The sequence below is a fragment of the Callospermophilus lateralis genome, chromosome 6 (genome assembly GCF_048772815.1).
Source record: "Callospermophilus lateralis isolate mCalLat2 chromosome 6, mCalLat2.hap1, whole genome shotgun sequence".
In the NCBI taxonomy this organism is placed as follows: Eukaryota; Metazoa; Chordata; class Mammalia; order Rodentia; family Sciuridae; genus Callospermophilus; species Callospermophilus lateralis.
Window position 1 is genome coordinate 55,973,709 of NC_135310.1, and position 12,891 is coordinate 55,986,599.

The following is a 12,891-nucleotide window of genomic DNA, read 5'->3' on the forward strand; positions in this document are numbered from 1 at the left end:
CTCCCCACACATTAAAGGCTGCCTCTGTATAAGGAAGAAGATTCCTTCCCCCAACTCAGTAGATTCAAGGTCTGCAGCTGATAAATGGGGTTTCTTTCTGGCAATGTGCTTGACATGGCAGATGGGGCATAAGAAAGAGAATTTAGAAGTGCAATTCATCTTGTTTGTTCATGGGTGAAATAAATTGTTCCCACTGGTCGTTTATTCCACCATTATAGTAAATTTTTTTTTTTTTCACTCTGGCCCTCCCAGGTTCACCTGTCTAGCCGACCACCGTGCTCCAGCAGAGACGTTATAAAGGCAGGAGGTGGTTGGTTCACTTTGTCCCTGGGTGATGCAAATTCAAAGTGAACGGGTCTCAGATATAAATGGAACTCTTCAAACCCCATCTCCTCAGCCAATTCCTTATAGTGCCTAAAAGAAAAGGAGAGCCAAGGCCATGTGTTAATATTTTCTCCTGAAGGAAAGTAATCATAATAAAACCAAGACACTTAAAAAAGCACAAAAGCAAAAAATCAAACAAAAGTTGGCCAAATACAGTGTGGGAAGTGAATGAGCCCTGAGGCCTCGCGTTCTACTCTTGCTGTGACCATTGTGGGCTGCAGAACACCAAGTAGAAGGAGATGCGCTTGGGCACTTCCACCACTCTCATTTCCTCCAGGTTGGTTTCTGTCCCCAGAGCCCTCATGAGGTCATCAATGTCACTCCCCATTCAACATTCACCATTTTCTTGCAGTGCGTTTCCTGGCTGGCCTCTCCACCCTGTCCTTGAAGAACATCCGTGCTCTCCCAGATCCAAGATCACCGTGCTCCTGCTCCTGTCCAATCTTTCTCATTGTTTCCTGAGTTCTAGACCTGACCCTCTTCTCATTTACTGCATCCCCTCCTTGAGCCGACTATCCAACCCCAGGCCCTAACATCACCCCCTCGTGTAAGACTCTGTGACTCCCATGTCTAACTTGACTCAACTCTCAGCCCCAGTCCCAGGTTTCCATGGCTTACAGTGTGGCAGATGCCAGGTGGCCCTCTGGCATCTCAGCCTTACATGTCTACAATGTTCTCCCAGTCTCTACACCCCTGTTCTCACACATTTCTCATCTTGAGAAGTTGATGCAGGAAATTCAATTGGCACCTGTGTCAGTCTGCTCAGGTTGCTGTAATGAAGTGCCACAGAAACACACAAAGTGCTTAGTGGCTTAAACAACAGAAATATATTGACTCAGAGTTCTGGAGAATTAAGTGTCTGAGATCAAGGGGGACAGTGGAATGAACCTGGCACAACCTTCTGATGTACATATATGAATACACCACAATCAATCTCCATATTATATTCAACCACAAGACTGGGATTCCAATTAGAATAAGATGTACTCCATGTTTGTAAAAATATGTCAAAATACATTCTACTGTCATGTATATTTAAGCAGAACAAATTTTTAAAAAGAAAGAAAAAAATGGAGTTCATATGAGTATATGACCAGCGTAACTCCACATCATGTACAACCACAAAATGGGAAGTTATACTCCATGTATGTATAACATGTCAAAACACACTCTACTGTCTTATATATATATTTTAATTGTTTTAAAAAGATGCCTGGCATGGTGGTGCACGTCTGTAATCCCAGCAGCTTGGGAGGCTGAGGCAGGAGGATCATGAGTTCAAAAGCCAGCCTCAGCAACTTAGCAAGGACCTAAGCAATTCAGTGAGACTCTGTCTCTAAATAAAATATTTTTTAAAAGGGCTGGGGATGTGGTTCTGTGGTTAAGCACCCATGGGTTCAATTCCTGGTACCAAAAAAAAAAAAAAAAAAAAGGCCCTCATCAGATGCAGATGTAGCCTCTCAACCTTGGATTTCCCAACCTCCAGAACCAGGAGAAATAAATCTCCATTCTTTATAAATTCCCAAGTCTCAGACATTCTGTTATAGCAGCACAAAACAGACTAAGAGACCAGGTAATGGGATATCATGGTAAACAACGTGGACAGGGCTTTTTGCATTCAGGGAACAGATGCTAGCAGAAAAACTGGTAAACCAGTATTAAACATCAATTAAAAAGTCATGTGCTACGGATGGATGCGGTGGCGCATGCCTGTAATCCCAGCAGCTTGGGAGGCTGAGGCAGGAGGATCATGAGTTCAAAGCCAGCCTCAGCAACTGTGAGGCCCTAAGCAACTCACTGAGACCCTCTCTCTAAATAAAATACAAAATAGGGCTGAGAGTGTGGTTCAGTAGTCGAGTGCCCCTGAGTTCAATTCTCAGTACCAAAAAAAAAAAAAAAAAAAAAAAAAAGTCATGTGCTGAATAGAAAGGAAACCTAGGGGCCACTGGGAGGACTTAGCTTAGTTGAGTGGTCAGAGAGGTACATGCAGGTGAGGTCTAGAACATGCTAGGTGATCACTTTAGCCAATTAGAAAACTCACTCTGGGGCAAGGCTTATAGATGGGGAGGCCCGGGCCTGTCATTTATTCCCCTCATTTTGCCGTAATGCTCACATTTCACCTGGCTCCTTGGTCCCCCTACTAACCGAGCTAGGTGTGCACTCTCAAGACTCATTGCGATCAGACGGTGGCGGAGGGTCAGGAGTTCCAGAAGTTTGGAAAATGTCTCCAGGAGCAGCATGTGAGGCTGTTGACCCTGTTTCTGTCCTTCGTCTGCTGCGGATGTGAGTGCAAGCAGGCCTATTTCCTCCATGAGAAAGGGATCTCCCATCACTCTAGCTGAAAACAGCTGAAAGAATGAAAAGTACCTTTCAAAACACACACACACACACAAAAGACTCCATATATATATATTTTTTTTTTTTGAAATGCTGTCATTGCATGGACTCTGGGTCCAGATTTCCTGAGCTCAAGTCCCAGCCCTGATACCATCTCTGTAAAGTAGGGATAAAAATAATAACAATATCTACTAGTTACTACCAGATAATAACTATCTATAGAGCTGTGTTAACGTATACAAAGACATTTGTCGTTATCATTATTATAAATGTTTTCAGTCTAAATAAAGACAACAATAATCTAAATAAAAAAATAAGTCCCTGATCTTACAAATTATTTTGGTGGCCAATAATTTTTTATAAATCCCTCTAATTGCAGTTCCAAAATTTCAAGTATTTACACACATATTAACTCATTTTTATTTTTGCCAGACACTCTCCCATCCCAGGAATTAGGCACCACAGACACCATTATCCACCTTTGCCAACAAGGAATCAACAACATTGACGCTTTCCAGAATACGACAGCACTCATACACGTTGGCATCCAATTCTCTAGTTCCATATTTTTCCCATGTATGGAGCCTGTCACTTGATGTCTTACCATAATCTAGTGCTTATAATTAAAACATAACTCAGTAATCTCTCTCTTCTCCTCCCCTCTATACCAGGCCCACGGGTATCTGGAGTAAACTGAGCTTCCTAATGCCGTGTCCAACAGTTTGACAGGACACCCAACTGTCCTCACAGGACTCCTTCCCCATACTTAGAGCTGGCCATGGGTAATCTGTGAAGTAACAAAACGTCCTTTAATGCCATGTGGTGCCTCCCTCATGGGTAACTCTGCTCTGACATCTTTGTTGTCCCCTAATGTACCACCCCCAATAAGGACTAAGTTTGGGGACTCTCTATCTGCATTTCCTGGTTTGGTCCCCCAAGTTACACCAGCTTCCTTATCTGCCCACTTATATGCCAAAGGATGTGTGTACTCAAGGATGCCTTTCCTAGACACTTGATGTCTTCTAGCAGGAAGACAGTATATTAAATTCTTGCATGTCTTCTGGGGGTAATACTTCCCCCATTTTCTAACCTAATACAAAAAAAATCTGGCTGAATATTTGGCATTTCTAAGTACAGATTTGAAGACATTTCAAAAATGATTATTAAGGGCTAGGGGTGTCACTCAGAAGGTAGAGCACTTGCTTACCATTTGCAAGACCCTGGGTTCAGTCCATGGTACTATTACTACTACTACTACTAATAATAATAGTAATAATAAGAATAATAATGCATCAATAGAAGACTAGACAAATATCTCAGATATCATTATGATTTATAAGACAATTTGAAATATATTAAAAAACACAGGACCATAAGACAATGTAGAAAGAATCTTCAGTAAATGATAGTAGAATAAATGGCTGATAATTTGAAGAAAACCTCAATTTTGATTCATACTTTACACACACATACACACACACACACACACACACACACACTTGAGTGAAATAGTAAAGGAATTAAATATTTTAAAAACAAAAGCAAACCTTTAAAATTAGAATAAAATAAGAAAATTTGAAACATCTGGAGGAAGATTTTCTCACTGTATCTAGAAGGATAGAGGAAATCACAAAGGAAATGATCAACAGATTTGACTAAATGAAAATAAAATTTTTCTGTTAAAAGACAAATGGGGGAAATACTTGCAGAAAATATGATAGACATATGATAGAAAAGCTCATGTAAGTGGATAGGAATGGCATTAGGATTCCAACAGAAAAATGAACAAAGAACAGAAATGTCACAAAGATTATAACTAATAACCAAACATTTGCAAAAATAATCTCAATAAATAGTAATGTAAATTAAAAACATATTGCCACTATACGTTTAGGTTAGATGAGCACATGCATTATGTTTTCACCAAATCCAGCCTTGTGAGCTATAGCTGAACTGGCCCTCTGTTGGTAGCAACATAAGTTGGCACAGCTGTTTCAGGAAATAATCTGCCAATTTGCATCCAAAAATTTAAATTTCATTTCAGCAATTCCACTTCCAAGAATCTATCAAAGGAATCAGTTCAAAATTCGGAAAAATCCCTAAGCATAAAGATGTACTTCTTGGTGTTTTTAATAATGATGAAAAACTGGAAGCCACTCAAATGCCCATCAGTAGGGAAATGGGTAGAGTGGTTATAATTCATTACATAAGAGAATGATGTGGTCATAAAGGTGAGTGAAAAGACTAGTTAGTAACACGGAAAAATATATAGTATAATATTCACTAAGAAAAATCAAAGATAACAGTGTATGGAAGCTATGATTGTAACTATGTCAAACAGGCATGTGAAAAATACATGAACTCAGAAAAATATTGAGTGTATTTGAGTGGTTAAATTTTGTTATCCCTCTTTCGCTAAATTCTCTTTAATTTTATATTATTTTATTATTTTATATTATCTAATCAATTTTAAGTCACATCAAGTCTTAGTTTGGGAGGGGGAGGATAAGAAGATAAGACAGAGGCACGGAGCAGATGTTTTTCTATCATATAGCAAGTGCCCCACAGAGTAACGTCAAAATTGGAAACCTAGGCTCAATCTTGATAGACTTAGTAGAAAAGAAAAGAAAGAAAGAAAGAGGATTAAAATCCAACTAAGGATACCATATAAATCATTAGGCCACAGTTAGAATCAATGGGCATTAGAAAAAAGGACTTTCAAAGTCATCAAGCTTACCTCTGTTAATTTCTCCCCAAATATACAAACATAAACTTCAAGAAAAGTAGGGCTCAGAAAGGCTAAAATAGTTGCCCAGACTCAGCAGGTTAATGGTAGGACTCAACTGAAGTCCAAAAACTCAGTATTCTCTCTCCTCCACCAGAGTTTGACTCAAGACAAACAGAGCAAATTCTAAGAAGAGTCTTAGAAGAAAATATGTAATTTTTAATAAAAACATGTTTTGTTGTAAATAATAAACCAGAAAATATTTTCCCATACCTATATAATCTCCTTTTGAATTTTAATTGTAGCAGCAGTCTTATAAACTAGAAACTTAGACCAAAAAAAGAAAAATCACATAAAATTATTGGCAAGGCCTAGCTCTGTGATCTATCTCTGGCCAAAAAGAAGGGTATAGAGCCAAGCAGAAAAACAGAGCTAAACAGTAACATCTGGAAGGAAGTGTTCTCTTGCCAAGAACCCAAACTACCCCCTGCAGAATGAACCCACATCTTTCTGGAGCTGTTCGCTGTACCAGTTCTCAGGCTTGGTTGGCGCAAGCCACAGGTTCAGAGCCAGTTGCAGGATGTGTCGCTCCAGCGAGGCGAGGCCACTGGGTGATGTGGGCCTGCAGGTGCGGCAGGCCTCACTGAACAGGTGCTCCAGGGCTTTGGGGACCAACCCTGCCAAGCCGAGGGAAGGGTGGAACTCCAACAAATAAACGTTTTTCAAATCTGGGCTTAAAGAAGAGAAAAACTGAATGGTAATCTTATGCAACAAAGATATTTGAATTTTAGATTTTTAAAGACCAATGATACAGCTCCTATAGATCCAGAGCATTATAAAGAACTAGGAATCCAGAGGGACCTCAGAGGCCATCCAGGGTTACATATATGTTCTTTGCTTTAACAGGGACCCTTTAAAAGGGAAAGAAATAGGCATGTATTCTAAAAGCTCTAAAAGAATAAGATTATAAACGATCCTGGTGCTGTTTTGTGCACCGATAGTCCCAGGACTTGGAAGGCTGAGGAAGGAGGATCACTTGAATCCAGGAGTACAAAACTAGCCTGGGCTACACAGTGAAATCCATCTCAAAATAAAAGATGTCAAAACTGTCAGCCATTCAGTCATCAATATCTAGTCAGATATCTGAAAACAAAATAAAATTTAAAAATAATTTTCATGGTTATAAGTTTCTCTATTTCACTTGAATTTTTATCTTCCCCTGCCAAAAATGTTAATGGACAAAGACAATTTTAAACTTTTGTATTCAACTGCTGGAATTATTCATACTTGTGGTAAGAATGTTATATTTCAGAAACAGAGGCCAGAAACAATAAAATGCTTATCTGTGAGTTATTATTACTTTGGAAATAAAGGCTCTAGTACAAGACATTTACATAGAACCGAAGGACATAAATGTTTCCCTTTAAACTCATGCAAATGGAATTCTCCTTAGTCCTGGATCTTAAAAAAGACATCCCCAAATCCAGAAAGGATCCTCATCAGACAAGTAACATTTGAATCTGAGACGATTCTGACAGGTTTTAGTATCCATATAACCTTAGCCAAAAATCATTTCCTGAATGGTAGATTCTCACCATAGCAAGCTGTATACACAGCTGGAGTCTCAAGTTCATTACAGTGAAGATATCAGTCCTGAAAAAGTACTAGGGAGAAAAGGCAGAGTTTTGCATCCGAAGCTCCCAGGGCTGTTTCTGAAGAAATGAGGTTATAATCTCAGCTATTAACTCCCTCGGTACTGTGCCTGTGCCCAAGATGATACCATAGCCCATTATGGCAATTTCTTACATAAACCCTGTCATTCCTATAGACACCTCCCAGGAGCCTAGGGCTATGCCTGTGCTCACAGCTGTGTCCACAGCTCCTGGCACACTGCCTGGTGCAACAAGTCTTTGTTGGATGTTGAGAGAAGCTAGACAATTTCTCCACCCATTTGAAGGCAGTGGAGAGACTTTGATCTATGGATACACAGGTCAACTTGTGACTTGCCACCCAGTTCCCTTTACCCTCAAAGACTGGAGGGCAGGGGGAGAGAGGGAAGAGTCACAGGGAGGAGGAGACAGAATGTGTCTCAGGAAACTGAACTCTGCCTTAGTGAGTTCACAATAAATGTTGGCAAGGATGTGGGGAAAAAGTTTGACTTATACATTGCTGGTGGGACTGAAAGTTGGTGCAACTACTCTGGAAAGCAGTATGGAGATTCCTCAGAAAACTTGGAATGGACTCACCATTTGACCTGGTTATTCCACTCCTTGGTATATACCCAAAGGACTTAAAATCAGCATCCTACAGTGACACAGCCACATCAATGTTTATAGCAGCTCAATTTATTTATTTATTTATTTATTTATTTATTTGGTCCTCAGTATTGAACTCAGGGGCACTCAACCACTGAGCCACATCCCCAGGGTCTCACTGATTTGCCAAGCACCTCGCCATTGCTGAGGTTGGTTTTGAACTTGCGATCCTCCTGACTCAGCCTCCTGAACTGTTGGGATTACAGGCATGCACCACCGCACCCAGCTATAGCAGCTCAATTTATAATAGCCAAATTATGAAACCAACAACCTAGGTGCCCTTCAACAGATGAATGGATTAAGAAAGTGTGGTATATACACACAACGGAATATTACTCAGCCATAAAGAGGAATGAAATTATGGCATTTACCAGTAAATGGTTGGAACTGAAGCTATCCTGCTAAATGATATAAGTCAATCCCCAAAAAACAAAGGCCAAATGTTCTCTCTGATATTTAGATGTGCTGACATACAATAAGGGGAGGAGGGAAGAATACAAATTCAGTGGATTAGATAGAGGGGAATGAAGGAAAGGGAGGGGGGATGAAAATAGGAAATATGGTAGAATGAATTGGACATAACTTTCCTATGTTAATACAATATGACTAGTGTAACTCCACACCATGTACAACTGCAAGAATGGGGAGTTATACTCCATGTATGTATAATATGTGAAAATACATTCTTTTGTCATGTATATCTAAAAAGAAGAAATAATTTTTTTTAAATGGGGTAAGTTCAGAGGTCTCTGCAGTGACACTTGTTAGAAGAGAAAAATTCCTTTTGAAAAACTTTCAAGCACATCCAAGTCAGATATGTAGGCTTATGTGCATTTCAAAAGCAGCTGCCTTTTCCCAAGGACTTTACAAGGGAATGGTGATTCTGTACCTAGTGACCTGCTTAAATCCCAGCCACCTAGTCTTTATTATTTACAAAGCAAAGGGACATTCAATATTCAAGGGAATACCTATTCTGTGGCTTTTAAACATATATTTCTCATCTCCTCAAATACCTGAGAGGTGCTTCCTAGAGGAGTAGATTTAACATTATACCCTTCATTAATCTACATTAAATGCAAAATGTAAAGACAACACCAACTTACCAGCTGTTGTTGATGGAAATAAGTTGCTTACAAATGATGTTAAGGGGAAGCCCGAATTTTTTGCAATCATCTGGATGATCATCTCGCCAGAGCCTCTGGACATATTCCCGCTGGTGCTCCATCTAAAATGTAGCGTAAAGCGCCACAATGAGAAGAGTTAGACTTTCCTGTGGATGTGAGTTATGAGACTTCACAGGAGAAGAATATCATCCTTTTGTGTCTCTTTATCATTTGACTAATTTTCATCCTGACATTATGAAGAGTCATTGCAATGAGACATACTGGTCTCTCCGTCCAAGCCAAGGAAAGCACAGGCAACCATGGTTCAGAGGCAAAAGAAAAACTTCTTTAGGTCAAATATTTCAGAATTTGGAAAAAATTCTACCCTTTGTTTCCTGCTTGCTTCATGCCCAGCTTTTCCCTAGAGGATGTACAATGGGATCATTTCTTTCTGTGTCCTAAAAATAGTCACAAAAACTTTAAATAGACACCATATTATATGTCTTGAAAAAGATGTATCATTAGTTCTTTCTGTATTGATAAGCTCTATGATCTCATGAAAACTGAGGCAACCAATTAACTGTAAATAGGATTGAAGACCACCCTATAAGACCCTAATTATGCCAGGCATTTTGGCACATGCCTATAATCCCAGTGACTAGGGAGGCTGAGGCAGAAGGATGGAAAGTTTGAGGCCAGCCTGGGCAATTTAATGAGGCCTTAAGCAACTTAACAAGACTGGGTCCATCCATGAAAAAAAAAAAAAGGCGGGACGGGGAATGAAACTTAGTGTTAGAGTGCTGCTGGTTTCGTCCCTGGTACCACAATAAAGAAAAAAATAAAAGACCTGAGTTATGCTCGGAATTCAACAATGCAAATGAGCTTACAAACAAACATGCTAGAAAGCCCAGATTCTGCACCAGCAATGAAAGGAAAACATTATCTTCTGGTTCATGTTTTCCATCCCCTTTTCATATGCAATATTTAAAACCCTACTCACATGATGGTTAAGGATGCCCTTTATTAGCTGCAGGTGAAGCCTCAGGCAGGTGCATTCGTCTTGGTAGGCCTTAATGAAATAAGGGTGGCCAAGATCAAATTTGGGGCGCCGATGCATAATGTCAGTCATCGCTTGTGCTAAGGCAAACCTTTCCTCAGGGTCCAACGTGTGCTGGTAGGCTTCCAAGTAACTATCAAGAAGCTAAAAATAGGTTGACAGTCAGGAAAGAGCAGAAGACCCCTATGGGCCAGCCAGAGGGGAATCTCCTCCTGGGGCTTTGGCAAGTCACAGGGCCTCAAGAGGAGAGACACCGCTTTGAACATAGGAATAGCTTGTGGCCCTGGTGTGGGCAGATGCAGCATCAACACAAGCTGGTGTAGTGAGTAATTCTGTAAACCAAGTCAGGGAGGAAAGGGAAAGAACACATGCTCCCCTCGCCCTCTGATACCAGAGATTGAACTCAGGGAAGCTTAACCATTGAGTCACATCCCCAAAACTTTGTATTTTTTATTTTGAAACAGGTTCTTGCTAAGTTGCTTAAGGCTTCATTAAGTTGCTGAGTCTGGCTTTGAATTTGCGATCCTCCTGCCTCAGCCTCCCAAGTTGCTGGGATTACAAGCATGCACCACCACGCCCGTCAGAACACATGCTTTGAATCAGTTGAGTTCAGACTTTTGCTTCTGTCCCTTCCTCCCCTGATTTCCACAAATAAAAGGGGGCAGGTTATATAGTTAATAAAATAATTCTGCAATAATTATAAGTTCCAACAAGACAATGTATTCTAAGGTACTTCACCAAATGTTTACCACTTCTAGAAGCCTACCTGTCTGTCTGTCTTTCTTTTTTTCTTTCTTTTCTTCTTTCCTTTCTGATACTGGGGATTGAACCTGGGGCACTTTACTACTGAGCCACATCTCCAGTCCTTGGTGTTTTTGTTTTCTTTTATTATGAGACAGGGTCTTTCTAAGTTGCTCAGGCTGGCCTCAAACTTATGATCCTCAGGCTTCAGCCTCGCTAGTTGCTGGATGACAGGGGTGCACCACTGCTCCTGGCCTCTTGTCTAGTTTCACCTTCATAATTCATTGCTCTTGTTAAAATGGTATATAAGTCCTCCAGCTGTTTATTTGAGTTTTCACTTCTTTTTTCAGAAGGCCTCCCTATGCAGACACAGTGAACACTTCTGTCTTTTGTCAGTGTGATTTTCAGGGCCCAGGCACTGACTATAAAGAGGGGAGAGGAGAAAGTGTTTCCTCCACCATGTTGGGGAGTTCAACATTCTGGGATGAACAGCCCACCAGGAATCCAAGCGTTCTCTACTAAGAGATGCCCAGTGTCTGAGGACTCAATGCCAAGGCTCAAGTAGGGACAGCCTGAGGTACTTTATTTAGTGCCTGATTTTTAGGAAATACTTTTTGGGAAATATTAATCTAAGGCACTTTGGATCAGCCTTGATATGAAAAGGAAAGCCCCAAAGGAGACTAAAAACCCAGGTCATGGAAGGCACTCCACAGGCTGGAAACCCTCATATCACAAGTGTACAGAAAAAAATGAAAGAAAATAATCCCCTTGACTTTAGGTGAGTTCAGGGAAAAATGAATGAAACAGTGTAACGACCTAAATGACCTTGCTCCATGAACCTCAGATCAACCCTAGAATAATATTCAATTATTAAACAGCAGAAGGAAAAACAGAAATGAAGGGAGAATGACTTGATGGAGTAAGAAGGGTGTCACCCAGTCGCCCCAGGAGAGGATTAGGAAAGAAACAATTACTTGTCTAATTCATTCTGGACTAACCTGAACCCTTCTGGCTGGGTCAGGTCAATCCCAGGAGCTGGTTTAAATAGTATTGATACTTCCTTGACCTGCTTTTGGACAAAGAGCCCAGTTGTTTGGTTATTTGGCAGGAGATGCTCATAAGGAATTGTGGGGAAAGCTCTTGCTGGTGATTTTAATCTGGTGAAACCAGCTTGCTGAGGCCCTCACTAATTGCACGCCATTGCTATTGATAAGGTTGTCAGATGCAGTAAATAAAAATATAAGATATGCAGCCAAATTTGAATTTCAGATAAATAATAAATACTGTTTTTAGTATAAGTATGTGCCAAATATTGCAGTATCTCATCTGATAGCCTTAGTTGTTTAAATTGATAAGTCTTCAAATTTTGAACAGCCTTGAGAAGTTCTCGGGTGGATCCTTGTATAATTTTAGTATGAATTCTTTCCCAACAGGGGTGTGACATGATTTTTTTTTTTTTTTTTTTTTTTTTTTGCCTCATAGGTTCTATTTATTATCTGTTTGCTAACTGGCCCATTTCCATTTAAATCTGGGCTGGTATTTGTCTAAGAAGTCTTCCCAGCCTGTTAAATGTCACCTGTGTGTGTCAAGGGCCAACTTACCGGCAAAATAATATGCTGTACACACTGATAGTAGGCATCAAATATTGGAGAAAAATAAGAAATAGACAAAAATGAATAAACTGAACCCTTCCTGCATTTATATTATTTTTATTTCAAACTTTTTTTTTCTTTGTAAGTTTAAAAAAAAGTTTTAAATGTGTTTTAGATCAACTGAAAGTGCCAAAACAGAAAAACAATGCTAGGTTCATCTTATCACAGAATTCTTTTTTTTCTTTTCAAAAGAATAATGCATGAAAATCTTTCAAGTGCTGCATATGCTAATTCAAATTATCCTCTGAGTGTATCTTTGGGGGACTATCGAGAGAATTAGCAGAAGATAGCATCACTTAGGAGCTAGTGCAGCAGATTTGGCTTCTCTGTGCCTTTTAATCCACTTCAATTGACACCCGTTTTAATATGATGAATCTTCATACATAAAATGGTCATTTTAAGGGTTTTAAATAACCCAATATGTTCAAGCAATTCGTAAGTAGTGACACCAATATACTTAACAATCAAAAACAGCTGGGGAAACTTGGCAGTGAAATCAGTACTGGGGGGAACCAATTGTATTCAAGATAGAAATCTGGCTTAGCCATTGAAAATGGACCCTTTGGACAGAATCTCT

At 39.9% G+C, this 12,891-nt stretch overlaps 1 protein-coding gene across 1 annotated transcript in view; it reads right to left on the reverse strand.

Annotated features, from left to right (window-relative positions):
* The window catches only part of LOC143401871 (uncharacterized), a 136,378-nt gene that overhangs the window by 75,790 nt on the left and 47,697 nt on the right, over positions 1 to 12,891 (reverse strand). Inside the window, exons 16-20 of the mRNA XM_076859463.2 lie at positions 9,865 to 10,065; positions 8,865 to 8,986; positions 5,951 to 6,179; positions 2,530 to 2,732; positions 259 to 414 (exon numbers count right to left, since the gene is read on the reverse strand). Coding sequence (XP_076715578.2) covers positions 259 to 414; positions 2,530 to 2,732; positions 5,951 to 6,179; positions 8,865 to 8,986; positions 9,865 to 10,065 — 911 coding nt within the window. The remainder of the gene's footprint in view (positions 1 to 258; positions 415 to 2,529; positions 2,733 to 5,950; positions 6,180 to 8,864; positions 8,987 to 9,864; positions 10,066 to 12,891) is intronic.